At 33.2% G+C, this 16,926-nt stretch overlaps 3 protein-coding genes across 3 annotated transcripts; 1 reads left to right on the top strand and 2 right to left on the bottom strand.

Annotated features, from left to right (window-relative positions):
- Window positions 1-1,930: 1,930 nt before the first annotated feature.
- On the bottom strand, window positions 1,931-4,294 carry LOC130649138 (uncharacterized protein C7orf50 homolog). The gene is made up of 3 exons (XM_057455363.1): window positions 3,566-4,294; window positions 2,989-3,097; window positions 1,931-2,362 (listed from the first exon to the last, which is right to left on the bottom strand). The coding sequence occupies exons 1-3, from the start codon at window positions 3,920-3,922 to the stop codon at window positions 2,307-2,309; spliced, it is 522 nt and encodes a 173-aa protein (XP_057311346.1). The 5' UTR covers window positions 3,923-4,294; the 3' UTR covers window positions 1,931-2,306.
- A 1,638-nt stretch (window positions 4,295-5,932) lies between these two features.
- On the bottom strand, window positions 5,933-7,443 carry LOC130649139 (uncharacterized). Its single transcript, XM_057455364.1, has 2 exons — window positions 7,321-7,443; window positions 5,933-7,207 (listed from the first exon to the last, which is right to left on the bottom strand). Exons 1-2 carry the CDS (start codon window positions 7,412-7,414, stop codon window positions 6,837-6,839), a joined length of 465 nt encoding a protein of 154 aa, XP_057311347.1. The 5' UTR covers window positions 7,415-7,443; the 3' UTR covers window positions 5,933-6,836.
- A 946-nt stretch (window positions 7,444-8,389) lies between these two features.
- Window positions 8,390-15,395, top strand: LOC130648878 (uncharacterized). Its single transcript, XM_057454990.1, has 9 exons — window positions 8,390-9,594; window positions 9,930-10,183; window positions 11,290-11,496; window positions 11,759-11,992; window positions 12,331-12,751; window positions 13,010-13,220; window positions 13,689-13,773; window positions 13,913-14,194; window positions 14,280-15,395. Exons 1-9 carry the CDS (start codon window positions 8,618-8,620, stop codon window positions 14,612-14,614), a joined length of 3,006 nt encoding a protein of 1,001 aa, XP_057310973.1. The 5' UTR covers window positions 8,390-8,617; the 3' UTR covers window positions 14,615-15,395.
- Window positions 15,396-16,926: the final 1,531 nt, after the last annotated feature.

The following is a 16,926-nucleotide window of genomic DNA, read 5'->3' as shown; positions in this document are numbered from 1 at the left end:
ATAAAGTGAGAAACAACAGTAAGGATATTAAGGAGAATTAAGGAGACAAATTGACATTTTTTAAGGGTATTTTGCTGCGAGCAAGAATAAGAAGTAAAAAATTAAGGATAATTAAGGAGAAAACCAATTATAGTTCTCTATCTTTAATGCTACATACTATGTTTTCGGAGAAAAAAATTATACATATCATACAAGTATACATATAAATTGAAAGATAGAAAATATAGGATTTCAGGTAACACAAAATATGTCTTTTTTCACTGGTGATAAACAATCCATAAAACACATTCCAAAAAGTTACGATCAGAAAAAATAAGAAATAAAGGAGAAATTAAGAATAGCTAAAATTCCATTTTTTTCAAGTATTTTTAAGTACTTTTAAGGAGATTTTCTTTTTCTAAGGTTATTTAAGAAACTTAAGAAGTGGTCACCTTGCGTTGTAAATACTGTCAATTTCGCGAAAAGTATTGAAAACTCGCTTTTTGCGAAATTCGTGAAAATTAATTCCTACGAAATTTAGATTTGTTCGCCTGGACTTACCTAGAACTGCAAATATATTATATGGAAATTTTAACAGCAATTTTTATTTTATGTCTCACATTCTCGTCCCCAGAGCTCTTTGAGATAAAAACAAATAATTTGAAGCAAGAGAAAAAAAATTATGGATATCTAAATCTTTAAATCTACTAAGATAACTACTATAATATAAACAAATAAATAACTCTATTTCACAACCAAGTATCTATATATCTTCCTAACAATATTTTTTAGAATTTTCATATATGTATGGGGTGAAAATAAGTAGGATTTGGATGTACTTAACAGTAAACATTAAATATAAGATCTTTGACTCGAGATACCCAAGAACAACCTTGTTCGTTGCCTGATTTATCTCTTCGGCAGATAATTGTAGGAGGGGGGGGGGACGTTCGCAATTTTTGAAAAAAATCACCACCCATTTCTATTTATTAGCAACCCTTCCCGTTTATGGATTTTTAAAGAAAATATCACTTTCTGCAGGTGAAATAAAATGGAACGCCTTTTAATAAAACTTGTCCTGGTATTATCTTTTAACATTCATAATTATGATCACAAAGAAACACAAAGAAACGTATGTTCTTTTGATTATTTTTGCAATGCGAGGGTATCATATTCAAACCATTTCGAACTCATTTGCCAGTTCGAAATTAATAACACGCATAATAATAACATAATCTTTACACACCCACACAAAAAGTAGGACTTCTCTCTAATTGTAAGTTGACAAAATGCCTGGTAACGAAAATGATGAAGGAACTATTATCCGTAAAAATGAAAACATTAATGAAGAATTTGTGCTATTTTATGGACTGACTCCTGTGTTCAGCAATTTTTACCCGTCAAATTTTACGGACAACGATGAAATTGCTTTTAACTGCGTGGACTAATATTTTCATTTTATGATTTTATAAACATGAAGTTAATCTTGGAAACTGTCTCTCCTGATGAACAAAAAAGTTTGGGAAAGAAGGTTGCAAAGTCTAAGGAGGAATGGTTACGAGTTGGATGTAAATATATGAAAGAAGGGTTAAGGTACAAATTCCAACAAAACGACGAAATGTTTAAAGAACTTATTTAAACACAAACTAAAACATTAGTCGAAGCGAGTCCGACTGATAAAAAATGGGGAATCGGATTATCAATAATCCGGATTCAGTTGATCGAAACAAATAGCAAGGAGAAAATTTATTGAATAAAACAGTTATCAAATTGAATTAAAGCATGGTTGATATGTTGGTTGTTATGTTACGCGAATATACCCCCTCCCCCCCCTGCCATTTGTTACAGCCAGCTGCATTTACGTCCCCAATGCATATTCCACTTTTCCGGACATACCCCTAGGTACGGGCCTTAAACAAGGTATTTTTAACACAAGTAAAACTACACTGTGTCATACGACAAGTTAAAAAGAACAAACGTCATACAGGCCAAAACCTGAAAATTTGTGCTAAAAGATTTTTCAGGGCAGAAAAATTAAGAAACGCTACAATTTACAAATATACATTAATTTTTTCTCTCAATAAACCGCAAATACTTCACAACGCGTAGTTAACTCGTGGACACAAGTTCATCTGTTTTACACGTCAACCGATACACGGAAATAGTAAGTATCGCATTACCGTAAGCCGACTTCAATCGTAACATACGATACTTTTGCTGATTATCGGTCCACTGGCGTGTTGGCGTGTTGAGAACTGCTTCCACCACTATAAACACTGCATCTTTATTCGATTATCTTGACTTGATTCTCTCCTTGCGTATACTTTTCATGACAATAATTTCACAATTTTTGTGGCACGCTTTATCTTCCTTCTGTCTGTTTCTAAATTCGATAATAACGCGTATTATTCGATAACATTACGCATATTATGCGATGAAATTACACGTGTATACAGTAGTTTTCCCAATTAGCGTACATCATTGTTGCCTGAAACGTGTCCGTTAATTCGAGGTGCCCGCCTTTAGCATGTTAACATTTTCGGGCTTATTTTCGATAAATTGTGATTTCTAGAATTGGTTGATAAAATTTTCCGTTCCAATCAAAACTGAAAATTGAAATCATTTCGAATTTCCTTCCGGACAGGAACGGAAAAAATTATAAAAACAAAAGAATAATTATTTGCAGATGGCCAATCAAGTTTAAATATTGTCCCGCGATGGTTTGGTCTCCTCTTAGCTCATCGTCAATTCGACGTTTTTAAGGTAGTTTAAAACAATTGCTTTTATACGCACTATATTTACAAGGTGCGGAAACATGCAAATTAATCTCTTACTTTAACGTCCCATTGATTAATCATGATTATATAATAAGTTTGTTTTTTGCTCAAAAACATCGTTTCTTCTTCGCGATTGTCAATATGCACAGCATTTTCTTGTTCTTGATTCGTTCCGAAGAGATTCAGCTCAATGAAAATAGTAACAAAAAACATAATGTAAAAAAATGCTAACCTGTGTCATCTTCAATGATTTTTTGAGCATTTTCCAATGTGACGCTTCTTGATTTTCCCTTCATATCCTCTATGTATTTCAATAACATCTTAAAATTTTCCTTAGAAACCTAAGAAGTAATGGGATACACATTGAGACATGGTTTTCATCTATTTTACCATGATTTTTATTGTGATTTTCAAAATTTTGTTGACAAATAAAACTTAGTTTCTATCATTACAGCAGTGCTATGAAATTTTAAACAATGTAGCATAAAAAAGCAGATACAAAGTATTATGTTCAATGTCAAAAACTGGAACATGATAAAAATTTGGTATAACAAAGTAAGGCAAGTCCAGGATTGCTAGGAAGGCTTTTATAGTAGTTTTTCAATAAAGGTGGCAAAAAAATTATCACAACTACCTGTCCATGCCTTTTTAGTTCAAAACAAATAGGGAACAAAACTATCCCAAGATAGGATAAATTTCGGAGTTGTGAGCCTGATTTAAAAATAACAGAAAATTATAATTTCATGACTTCTAAAAAAGGCAAAAATTGCAGAATTAGGAGATATGAATAATATTTAAACAATACCTACTTCGCCCTTGTCATATGCGTTTTGTAACAGCCAAGTTTGTCGAACTTTTTTAAATTTCCATTCCTTTCTATCATAATACCATGTAGACAAGTACTTTAAGGCTGGATTTGTTGAGTTTGATTCTTCTTTATGCCTAGAATTCTCTTCTAGCTTCTTTTCCCTTTTCTTTGTGTTAGTTTGCTTGACTTGTTTGATCTTGCCCTCCATTGCAGACTTTAACATTTCATTCACCACACTCTTATCATATTCTGTGTCGTGTTCTGTTGTTTTACCACCATCATTATTCTGTTCCTCGAATGTCACTTTAGACTTTTTATTTTTAACAGGGATGGAAAGTACCTCACTCTCCCGCTTCATTCTGCTAAATAGCACACCATAATGAAGTTTATGGACATACTCAGAAATGTGACAAACAGTTCACATGAATTGTTGCTATTAAAATGATTACTTTTTTAATTTCTTAGAACTTAGTTTAAAAACAATGTCACAGGCCACAAAAAATCATGTCATGATCAGTATTAGGCACAGGTTGTGTGTAGAACATGTAACATCACTGCCAATAAGTCATGTAAGGCAAACAATAAGGCACATTTACAAAATATGGAGAATGTGTCCATGCATATAGAAGTCACTTGATGGGGAAACATCACCCAATACAGAGACTAATGTCTATGCATAATTATTGAAGTCAAGAATTTTGTGAACCAATCAAGATTTTTTTCTAGAAAATGAGAAAGTTCATTGACAATTTTTCAAGCTCTTTCATATGAATCCAACTTGTTTTTTTGCGGGAATTAAGCTTTAAAATCTTATAGCCAATACACCTTTTCGAAAATAGCACAGCCACATGTAATCTCCATGCAAGTGGAGCAAGTTGAACCCTCTTTCTCAGTAGCGAAGCCTACAAAAAGTGGGAACATGTAGGGGCTCTTTTAAATGATTTATACAGAGTTTACCTTCAAATGTTTTTTCTTATTCTTAACAGTATCTTGTTTTAGGCCTCTCAGGTTTTGTTTTGTAGCAAAATAATATAAAGTTCTAAAACCTGCCAAATCCAATGTGGCTTGGAAATTCGCGAAGTATGATACGAGGTCTGCGATGTAAAAATAAATAATGGTGCTTAAATGTTAAATAAATCTCTCAAAAAAAGCCTGCTGTACTATAATTTCCAAGAAATAGTCTCAACCAATGGGACCCGGAATGATACAATATCTCCAGTGGAAGTACAATTTCGCTGGTTAGGTTTTGGATTAGGGAAATAGTAGCAAAATATGCTAGGTAATCAATATAAATTAGCCCAATACTAGTTTTGTTACTTGCGTAGGTAGAAAATTTGGGTTTACAAGGAGAAATTCTTTGGATCTAGCAAAATAAAACCTGAAAAAGTCGTATCACCCTTGCAAGAAAAAGAGAAAAAACAAGAAAACATGAGTCTGAAAAAGATATGAAGGAACCAGACAATAAAATTTGTCTAAGTTCCTTAAACATTGTTTTTTATTATTTGTCTATCAGAACAAGGAATTGCGTGGGCTAATACTGCCTTTCCCACTGACAGAAGTGTTTATTAACAGAATGACATCAGCCTTTTATCCCAAAAATTTATGTACATACCTTTGATGGAAAAAATGACAGATATACTGCGATGGTATCAGAAGCACACTTTATGGAGAAAGTTTGTTGTCATAGAGTGTTTAAAAAGGCCTAATTTGATCCAATTTAATGATCCTTTTTTTGTGGACAAGTCAACAAAATTAAAAGCGCTGTTTTGCGTAAAAGGAATAACTTGGCGAAATCAGGCAAGCTCAAGAATAATTTGGGGGAGTTAGGGAGTTATTAGACAAAAATCACAAATCCTATTTAAAAAGTTGTTGGGCTTGCCCTAATTTTATATAGCGTATACTGACTAAATTCCGTAAACATCTTAATTCCCTGATTTCACCTTCCTTGGCAACTCTCTTTTTACTGGCAATAATGGCTGGCTATGGCATATGGCACTCCAAAGTCACATTAAAACAGTTACAAGTGCTATCTTAAAATAACTCTATTAATGTGATTTTAGACGTGAATATTTACATTAATGCCCTGATTGTGAAATAACTCGAGTTATCTTAAGATAACAACTTATCAGAAAAATATTGTAAGATTTCTGTAAGATTTCATATATCTAGGGGCAAGAAAAAAACAAGTAATGCAAGTATTACCTTTGCTGCTTGTTATATATACCCCATTTACACCAAACAAAACTTTTTTTAAAAATAATTCCAGTGGATCTCACATTGGAAAAAATACATCACCGAATTAAGACGCAAATCATGGAAATAGGACGTTTTTGACGGTTTCTTTTTCGCACGGTCCTGAGCAAATGCTCCTCAGCATTCTTGCAAAGTTGTTTTTAGGGATGGCTTATAATGAAAACCATGAATTTATGTGATAAGGGAAGTTGCCAGATCATTGCTAGAGCTGTTTGTTTAGATAATCACGTAATTAGGACGCTATACGCTAGCTATAAATACGGGTATTTTTGGCGAGTCGCGGTGCACCTCCCTCTCGTACCAATTGTGTGGTACTGACTTAATTTCAAATTATTTGCCACAGAAAAAGTGGGTATTTACAATATAACAAGTTACATTTCTTCTTAAAAGGGACATCAGAAGTAATTCGAAAGAGTTTAAAGAACAAATTTATGGGAAGATGCTTTATCCAAAATGCCATTCCGTGGTTTAAAATTTTAAAATTAACTCTTATTTAAAATACTCCGGCATTAAACATGGCTTCCTTTAGACGCACTTATTACCCAGATCCCCGATTTACCCAGATTATATTGGTAGTTGAGCAGCAGCGTCATTAAACTGCTCCTGCTCCATTGGTAATGACAGATGGATCGTATTCAGGGAACTCTTCAACCACAGACGTCGCATGATTTTCTTCTTTTTGAGAGACAAAATGTTGATTATGGATGAAAACTTTTTTTTCAGCAGCCAAACCGACTCTTCCCGAAAACGCCGATTTTTTTGGTTTTGGTTTTGGGAGAGGTTGGAATTTTTTACTTAAATATGTTGATCCTATAACTTTTGGTCTTTCCACGACCAAATTGTCTTCCTTGGGAGCATGAAATGATAGATCATTTAAAGCCTGAGTCAAGGTTTTATGAAGGTGGTCTAGTGCATCATTATCATACACTATGAATGACAAGCTCTTGGTTTGGTTTAAATTTCTCTGCGAGACGAGGCCTTGAACCTATTTGGAAAACATATTTTAGAAATAGAATCCATTAAAACGGACTCGGTTTTGACATAATTAATGTCAATAAAATCGTTGCTAACAACTTCATGATCCAAAATGAAAAAAGGAGATAAAGTGTATCGCGACGATAAAGATTTCCAGGATACATCTGCGACATTGCCACTAATGACGGATAGGATGTGGTTACAGGGCAACAAGGTTTTACGCCAATCCAAGCAAGTACATGACGGATAGTTGTTTTCGCGACCCAAACAAACCTTGTAGTTATCAGCCGGGACAGAACTTCGTACCAAAAAGGTTTTTTTCCAACAATCACAAAAGGAGTTCCGGACCAAAGGATTTGGTGACTCCTTGTTCTTGATATCTTCGAAGGGAATCTTGTGATTTTTAAATTAATATCTAAAAAATTAAGTTTGTAACACACACAAAGATTTTCTTTTTTAAAGAAGGCTACTGCTTTTTGTTTCTCTTGGTCAAAAGATCAATCTTTTTTATTATAACTTAAAACTCACCAGCAACTCCGAATGATTTATCTTTTTGATAAACAGAGAGAAATGATAATGATTTTATCTCGAGATTTCTAACTGCTACATCGACATCTTCCATGGATTCGAATATATATTTCTGTTTCTCTTTACAAACTACAAAGTATCGATTTTGATTTAATTCTAGCTTTTATTTTTTCTTTATAATATCCAAGCTTAAGAATAATAAAAAAAAACTTTGACAAATTATCATCTAGATTTTCATTATTCGTTTTATTTATTTTCATTATTGAACGATGATTACAGTTCGAAAGGTTTTATTTTAGTTGAAAACTTCAACGGTATACAAAATCTCAATAACACGTGCGTCGTGTGCCTCCAGGCTTTTTCCGCGAATTCCTGCTAATGCGCACCCAATGCATTTCGATATTACACAACAATACGTCATATTTGAATGACGTAATTCTAATAATAATTTAAATTTAAAACCACGGAATCGCATTTTGGATAAAGCATCTTCCAAATTTATGGTACATAAATGTCTAAAATTTTTGCCCCATCTAGACAAGGACATTTACGTTGCGATCAAACACTAACGACCTCTTGGGATATGTTTTACCCACTGAACTATAATCCCTGTGGCTTTGACTGTTAAAATACAATAGCACACTTCTGAGCTACTACTGAGTCCTAAGATAACAGTCATAAAGAGGGGATAAACTGTCTTCCTTTGCCGCCATATAGAGCGCGTGTATAAAAGTGTACGGACCGCTAGAAGCCTTCGTAAAAAACATTATGTAAAACTGGGGGTGATTAGATGGATATGTATCTCAAATTTATGTCTCACGTATAAAATGTTCTCTAAAAAGGTCACAATAAGCAAAAATAATTAACTATATTGTGTTTTTATAGTTGTTTTAAATGCTTAAAGTCAAAATGTTTCTACATGAGTGATTACCTCGGTATTCCAGACACCCTGGAAACAGGTTTATTTTTTAATTAATATCGGGTAGCTATTACATTTAGTCACTATTAACCTTTTGAAAATTATATGTGCCTAAATGTAAATAGGAACGTCGTACAATTTTTTTTATTTTATTGTTCTTTTGGTAGCTGGGTGCGAACATGTAACAACAAGAAGAAAATCTGGACGCTTTCGGCTGAAGGATAAAAAAAATTAAACTTTCTGTGTAATTTAGATGCGGTTAATAGTATGCTGTTTTTATACCAAATCCACCAGTTTCTGTTTTTAGACACATAGTTCAAATGAGTCATAATAACATCTCCATTTTCTGCAGATGGTTTGTTATAATAGCCACTAATAATGGGTATGAAATGTGAAAGTTTGACCTTCCAAAATGTGGAGAGAGGTCATAAGAAGATATTGTTGGATGGAAGAAAGTTATCCAGCTTGCCAAAAGAGTTGTTTACAGCTACAATTATTTCATCGTTAACCCTTTTGGATATCAGTAATAACAAGTTGTTAGAATTACCAACGGAAATTAAAACCCTAAAAAAACTCAATTATTTATACATTAATGGAAATCAGCTGTCAAAACTGGACAGTAATCTCAGTTGCCTGACAAATCTAAAAGTGCTTGATCTGTCCCGTAATGCTATTAGTAACATTCCAGATAGTTTTCGGAATTTTGGAGAGCTTGAATATTTAAATTTGTCTGGAAACTGTATTAAAATTTTACCATTATTTGTTATTTCCCTGCCATCCCTAAAAAAGCTATTTCTTGTTCGAAATCCAAAACTTCAGAACATACCAAAAGATGTTGCTCTAGCTGGATTAGAAGCAATACGAATTTATTTCAACATTACTGGACTATGTGGTAATAAAAAGATATGTAATAAATCTTTTGCTGAAATTTCTTTTACAGACTGTGTTTTCACAAGGAATACTTCAATATTTGAAGGCCTTGTGAAACTCTTTGCAGAACAAATGAAGTTGACAAGTGATTTCAGACATCAAATACTGTCCAGAAAACTACCTCCTGACAATAACTTTGATCAATCTAACAAGAAAACAGAGATACCTTCTCACAAATGTCACGAAAAAGAAATTTTTTGCAATAATTGCAACAGGGAAAACAAAATATACAGGCAATTATCGCATACCTCTGAATATGGGTCTATGACTGAATGCCCTGATGTAGGGAAATATATTGTGTGCCCTTCGATTGACAGCTGTGATGGAAATACTGGAAGTTTCACATCTGAATATGACATTAACAATGAAACATTTTCTAGTATTGAAAGCGAAAAAGATGTGGAAGAGGAAAAGGAACTTGTTAGGTATATACACACATGTTTTGTAAGAAACATAGGCAGATGTCACGAATAACTGGTGGTGGCATCAGTCTGTCCATCCATCAATGAATAACAAGTTTAATCATGTCCAACCATGCAGCCACCAATATTTAATAACATCTTGTGACCTTCTGCCTCATTTTTAACACATATTTATAATACCTTAAAAAGCTGTACAGACCTGACAATTTATAAAAAAAACTTATCCACCTTTTTAATATTCTGAAAGTTAGGAGATTTGCAATTTGAGCCTTGTATAAAACTTAAATCTATGCAAGATATTTAATTTGCCAAATTTAATTTTTTATTTTTTTATTTAGTAATTTTGAATACCACTTCTACATTGATGCTTTTCAAGATGTAGTTATCATAAACAAAGGAATAAAGCTGACCATTCCAAAACGCAACATATCAGGGCATTCTGCAGATTTATTTGATATTGACGTGATCAGTGATGACAAATACAAACCAAACCTTGATTCTTGGTCAGTGCTTGCCAGCAACATTGTACACCTTGGTCCACATGGAACAAAATTCTACACACACATGCCAGCAACTGTTAAAATACCTATAAGTATGTTTAATTTCTCATGACTGCCTTGCTATAAATCACGAGCGATTGTGCTTGAACGTCTGTTGTGTGAGCATTAAATCTTGCACATGAATTTTATTAAAAAATTAAATTTTTTTAACTCCCATCAAATTCAGTCTTTCAATTGTTTTGTGAAACACACAAAGCTGCATTTATTTTATGAGGTGACTGACATTCACAGAACAAGCTCCACAGTCGTAAAGATTATTAAGCGTTTGCTGGTTACCCCAGTTAATGGTAACCCTTTCTTCTTCCAACTGCTTGTGGCTTAAAAATATAATTTATTGTTAAAAAAATAATACATCAACAAGGATATATATATTTTCACTTTTGGCCTATTTAGTAATGTTTGGATAAATTGTTTGATGTTTTTGGATAAATCTTCTTATGTTTTGGCAAAGAAATGGCCTTGAGTAATACAGGGATCATATTAGCCATTTGCAATTTACACTTTGCTAATTGAAATTTCGTCTTTGCGAATCGTTCTATAAGAAAAGATTAAATTTGTGAATTATTTCATCAAACTATTGTATGACCTGTTTCTGTAATGGTTCTTGCAACAAAACAACCTTATATTTTTAAATTGAACCCTGTATTACTGTTTGTTGAGGTTAAAAACTAAAAATGTATGCAGTAATTCTCAAAGACTTATTTTCAACATCAAAAATAAATAAGCGTAACAGAGGAGGGTGTTATAAAAATAAAATAGAGACGTTTCTTTCTTTAATAAAACATAGAGTAACATGCAAAATTTATAAGAATGGCTTCCTAAACAATCAATAGGCTTGCAGCAGAGGAGGCTGTTACAACAAGCATATAACATTTTTGTTTTGTTTTGTCTGCAAGGCTTGCAAAAATATGGCAAAATCATTTGTGCAAATTTTCTGTGCAAGCAGCCCAACAAAATAATTTTGATTCCGAAAATTAAGAATTGCAAAAAAAAATATCAATGAAACTTACCAACACCCTTTCCTTAAACTAAATAATGGCTGTTCTTTCACAATTTTACTCTTTATTGCTCTTTTTTTTCTTAATATAACTTTATGGCAATGGTAAAGCATACTTTACTTCAATTTTTTATTTTTCAGGTGTGTGTATTGAGCCGGGTGATAATATCAAATGTTACACAAGTGACACAGATATTGATGAGCCAACTGACTGGGAGGTATTTGTACCAAAAAATCTTCACATTGCTGGATCATACGTTCAGTTTGAAGTAACCCATTTTTCTTTATTTGCTGTTGTCGTTACAAGACCTAGACCAAAAACCCATCAAAAGATAACATCAAATGGAGGTTGTTATTTTCTTTGTATATTTGTATGTTTTAAATCTGATATTTCAGATATTTAAGATGTCTCTTACAATTCTCCATATCAATTATGTGAGAATAAAATACAAAAGGGAGGGAGGAATACTTATTTTTCTTACACTGAAATATACTGCAAAGAAGTTACAAGCAGTGTTGGCAGGTTTTTTTCAAGGACGTCAAACCCAATTTATTATTTTATGGAATTATAAAAGTTCGAAGTGGCTTATGCTAATTTCCTATTTTTTAGGAGATGTTTTGCTTCGAAATGAAAAGGATGCAATAAAAGTACATTTTCCTTCACATGCTTTCCTTGTTGAAGAGATTTGTGCATCAATAGAATTGTTATATTATGATACGTTTTATGTATCAACTGAATTGTTTGCAACAGACATGCATGCATTAGCTGGGCCTGTAATTTCACTTGGTCCTGATGGATGCCAATTTAATGCAAATGTCAGTGTCACAATCCCTTTGCCAAAAGGTATGTGTTTTTTTCTTTATAATTTTTCATTGACCATGTTGTCTCAAATCACATACAACTTTGTTTTTTTGCTATTTTTATGGAAAGTCCTAGGTTTTCGTATATATATGTACTGTTTTCTCCATCTGTTTTCTTGCCTGTTGAGTTTTTTAATTGTTTTGTAATAATGTCAAAAAGAACCTTTTCTGTTTGAAATGTTAGTTTAAATTTAAAAAAAACCAGATATAAAAGTTCACTTTATTTTACTAAAAACTTGTGTTTGTCAATCTATATGTAAGTACCCTTCATCTCTTTCAAGCATGCATGTTTTAAATTATATAAACTTGAATTTCTTTCAGGTAAAGAATTTCTTGAATGGCATAGTAATCCATCTCTGCTGTTCATGTGTAGCCAAACTACTGTTGGCTGCAAACCAGATTGGCAGATGTTTGTACCTGATCATACCATTAACTGGGATACCAACCCATGCACTGTGACATTTGAAGTGAATCACTTCACTATGTTTTCAGTGTTTTGGAATGTTCTAGATGCAACTTTACCAGAACATTTGAAACTGCATGCTTCATCTCATGTACCACATTTTAGTTTCTGGGTTTACTATCAAGCCTTCATGACTGATTGCAACGTCAACAAACAGTTCGGGTTGTGTGTTATGTGTCATCGACTTGGGAATCAAACGATTCATGGATTACATCAGTACCCTTGTGAAGTGGGCTGCTGTAAACCGCGAAAAATGAAAACTGGAAAGTTTGATATACAGTAAGGATTGGGTTGTTCTAATTTTTGTTTGATATTTTGTATGGGGTGGGCTTAAAATTGCAGGTGATACTATACTCCAAAAATTCCACCTTTATAGAAGCTGGCATCGTTCCTCAAAGTAATATATTTTGATTCCACATTCCTGCAAATTTTTTTTATAATATAATTTTTAAAATAATGTATACATACATTATTTTAAAAATTATATTATAAAAAAAATTTGCAGATGTACGTTTACTTTATAAAACAAACATTTAGATTGAAATCTGGTATGTTTGAAGCTGATCAATCAGTAGGCGAATCCTTAGAACTTTCAAAAGTGGTTGACTTCGCTGGACATGATTTGGATATTCACTTTGCATGTAAGTTTAACACAAATCCTGTGCCTGAAGTGGGTTTATTTGGTAAAGTGGAGATTTCACCATTGCCAGAAGAGGATGGGGAGCAGTTTTCCTTCAACCTTATCAAGGTAAGTTTGTTTGTTACCTCCAGGGAATTAATTTTTGCGGGAATTAATTTTGTCCATTTCGCAAAAATTATTGGGTAGCTCACTCGCGAAATTTGGATTTTTTAAATTTACTTTAAATTTTCTTCTGATTTACCTAGAACTACAAATCAGATCTGAATTTCAACTTCAGCAGTCTTTAATTCTATGTCTTCTACATAAAAAGCCCTTCAAAAGCGGTATAAATTGAAAAAAAAAATTAATCGAATTTTTTTCGCGAGATTTCCGAAATTAAATCCTATTTTCAAAATGTTAATTCCCTTAGGGTATTTGTTTTCTTGCTTGCTTGCTTGTTTGTTTGTTTGTTTGTTTGCTGTTTGTTTGTTTGTTATTTTGTTTATCCGGGTTTTTTTTGGTTTTTTTTTGGTTTCTGAGAATCGACATGCATATGAGAGCTGCAAACGCCTTATTATATTTTCAACATTTTTTCAGAGTGTTCAAAATAATAAATCGAATGAATTAGGAAGTAAAAAGTCACCAACAGAGTGGGAGAGTAAAGTTACGAAGGAGCTGGCAGGTATGTTGACCTACATATCCCTGAACATTGTTGCCAAAACTTTTACATGTTATTGCAGTTCTTATGTACATGACCTTCTTTTCATCGTCATAACAGTCAGCTGTGTATATTTTTTCTCTATTCTTTCGTTTCTCATTAGGCATGCTCAGCATTGATGATCACATGTGGAGAGAGCTGGCTCTTGCTCTTGGTTACAATCGCCTTGAGATTCAAACAAAATTTTCTGCACAGCTTGAACCAATCCATGAAATGTTGGCCGATTTTATGAGTCGTGGAGGTACACCTGATGAATTTACGTCTGCCATGTATAAAGTGGCCAGGATGTTCAAACTGGTTCCGTTGAACGAGATGAGAGAAAATCAAGAAAACAGAAGATTGGAAGCCATGCAAAGAAAGCAACAGATGTCTGAAGAACAACCTGGTATGTTTAGTAAATTACCAAGAGTATAAAATATTATTTTGCCCTTTTTGCAACTTGAAACAAATCTATCTCTCATGTTGCGTAGGATTTTGTGTATCGAATGTTAGCCTTAAAAACAATATGGGAAAACGAAAGAGTGACGCTTTGTATTCTAAAGAACCGTTGAGTGAATCGAAATTCGATGACATTGCAGCGGAAATTTCTAAATCTTGGAAGTCAATTGGTCGTAAGCTAAATGTTTCCGAACCGGAATTGCGCGAAATCGAATTAAATTATCAACATTCTGGTGAGAAAGAAAAGGCCTTTCAAATGTTAATCGCGTGGCGTGAAAGAGACCCCGATAATTGTGTTTCGGGGACTTTGTTCACTGTACTTCACAACTCCGGATTGAAATATACTGCCAGTAAATGCATGCAGTGAAGGGGTCTGCTTGACGCACAATAGTTTGGTTCTATCAGCATAGAAAGGGTGTGTGTTTTATAATTTTTATATCACACCAGGGCGATATATAGTAAATCAGAATGTGCAACGACTGTAACATTTATGGCAGATGTTTAAAGGAGTTGTGAAGAGAATATTTAATGTACATAGGGATATATTTTGTTTTGTTAAAGTAATTTTATTAACTATAGCTGCAGAGACAATGCTAAAAGATTGTAATGTAAAAACAGTATGAAGTAAAAAGACGTATAATCAAGAACGAAAAACATTTTTTGCTCAACGCTTTAAAAATACAGACCAGAATGTTCTTTTTATGCGACGTGTATGACATGCTGTGCATTGTCTATACTGCTGGTCAGTAAAATACACGAGGTATAAAAAGAAATATCAATTTATAGAACTTATGTCATCTGATAGCACTATTTATCCGACGAAGTCGATGATTTAATAACCTTTTTATATATTTGTATTTATTGATTAATTTATCTATTTATGAAGCAAGATAATTTTTTAAGTATTCCCGACTATGTCGATGATTTAGAAAAGCAAAGCAGATATGACTCTGTTAATTTATTTGTATATAATACGAATTATTTTACTTATTGGCAACCACAATTTCATACAGTTTTACCGTTTGTATATTTTTGTCCAACAAATTATTTATTTATTTTGTACATAAAAAAGAGAAGTAATGACTATTCTGTAAAAAATGATGATTAAAAAAGAAAAGAGAAATTTAATGACCAGATGGGTCAATGCATATGTGAGTTTTATTTCTCTACATATAGAATTTAGCTACGCTCCTTATTAGCCAGTGACTGCACATGATGAGGGTGTACATTGCCCAGGCGCGGTATAAAATTATGCTGACGTGGAGTATTCGATTTACCAGTGTCAAACTAGGCAAGTTCATGTGTTCGTAGCAAAACAAACAAAACAATCGATTAGCTTGAATATTACAATAGAATAGTTCTTTGCTATATATTTTGCGCTAACCTGGATAGTATACAATCATTGTGGAAAATACTTTTTTTGCCGTTTTTAAATTTTGCTAGAAACATTAACGCGAGAATACTCTGTAGCCGGAAACTTTGTAAAATACAACTTCTGCATAATTTGTAGTTTGGTTAGGAGCGTTTAGAACGCACTTCTTTACATGCTGAAAATACAATCAATGACAGCGCCTAGATCTGATATGTCGTGCTGCCGTCAGCAACAATTAGCTAAAAAATTTGGATCTATCCATATAACCTAACTCTGCTGTAAACATTAGCATGTTATAGAACTTTAAAATTTGCAGTTTTGTGCCAACATTTTTTGGCAAGGATTGTAGTTACAAACTTTATCCCGTATGGGAAATTACTTTCCTGTTGTGCCAGGATAAACTTTTATTATTTGAACAAACTAGCACACGTGAAAGTCATTTTCAACCTAGCTGCTTGTCTCATCCCTTCCATCTTGAGGGAAACTTATACCTACAGAAAGAAAGGTTGCAAAAACTAAAGAATGTGTAATAAATTGAAATTTGCCAAGTATCTGCAAACTTAAATTTCGCATTTTGTCTTACTTCCTTTACTTTAGACAGGACATAAAAAACAAGCTCGAACCCAGCACCTTTTGAAAGCGCAGCGCCGTTGAGAAGCAAATAGTTCTGGGGACGAGGTTGCATAAAAAAATCAATACTTACTTGATGTTACTAACTCGCGATCGTTGCAAGAGAAATCAATCACATTCTGTGTTGTTTTTATTTTATGGCAAAACTTAGGCTTGGTTGTTCTTAGTTGCAAAAATATTGTTTCGAGCTTGAGGCTGTTTTGTTCTCATTTTTAAACAAAATCTGAGGGTTATGTTCTTGTTTATTCATTTAGTATTTATAGTTTAAAGTTGCAGAAATAGTGGCTGTAGGTAAATAAGTGTTTGTGTTTGCTATCTCTTAGCAACACGCTTTTTCAAGTACAGAATGCCTGTCTAAGCTAAATTGTGATGAAAAACGGTACTATAACTTTTCCCTCCAACCTATGAGTAAAGTCACATGTGTCCCGTGCGTCCCTCATCCCAATAGAAAAGATAAAATGGTAGAACAAACACCCCTGTATTCTCATGAACGGCGTCAGTTTTAACAAGTTCCGTTCTTATTAATTCTTTCAAACAGCGTTTATTTTGTACACTACAATAAAACAGGCTTAAAAAGATGTTAATAAAATGCCTATTTATACAGTTATTTAGTTATAAGGAATAAAATATTTCAGGATAGGACTATATCGTGTGACAAATGACTAATCACTCACGTT

Source organism: Hydractinia symbiolongicarpus, chromosome 7, assembly GCF_029227915.1.
Source record: "Hydractinia symbiolongicarpus strain clone_291-10 chromosome 7, HSymV2.1, whole genome shotgun sequence".
Lineage (NCBI taxonomy): Eukaryota > Metazoa > Cnidaria > Hydrozoa > Anthoathecata > Hydractiniidae > Hydractinia > Hydractinia symbiolongicarpus.
This window is presented reverse-complemented; position numbering and strand designations above follow the sequence as displayed.

Coding starts and splice junctions, on each gene's coding strand:
- LOC130649138 (XM_057455363.1), bottom strand. CDS start 3,922: ATGAAGCGGGAGAGTGAGGTACTTTCCATCCCTGTTAAAAATAAAAAG. Junction 3,098..3,565: donor ACGCATATGACAAGGGCGAA/GTAGGTATTGTT, acceptor ATTACTTCTTAG/GTTTCTAAGGAAAATTTTAA. Junction 2,363..2,988: donor AATCATTGAAGATGACACAG/GTTAGCATTTTT, acceptor TATCGAATTTAG/AAACAGACAGAAGGAAGATA.
- LOC130649139 (XM_057455364.1), bottom strand. CDS start 7,414: ATGGAAGATGTCGATGTAGCAGTTAGAAATCTCGAGATAAAATCATTA. Junction 7,208..7,320: donor TAAATCATTCGGAGTTGCTG/GTGAGTTTTAAG, acceptor TTAATTTTTTAG/ATATTAATTTAAAAATCACA.
- LOC130648878 (XM_057454990.1), top strand. CDS start 8,618: ATGGGTATGAAATGTGAAAGTTTGACCTTCCAAAATGTGGAGAGAGGT. Junction 10,184..11,289: donor AACTGTTAAAATACCTATAA/GTATGTTTAATT, acceptor TTTATTTTTCAG/GTGTGTGTATTGAGCCGGGT. Junction 13,221..13,688: donor TTTCCTTCAACCTTATCAAG/GTAAGTTTGTTT, acceptor ACATTTTTTCAG/AGTGTTCAAAATAATAAATC.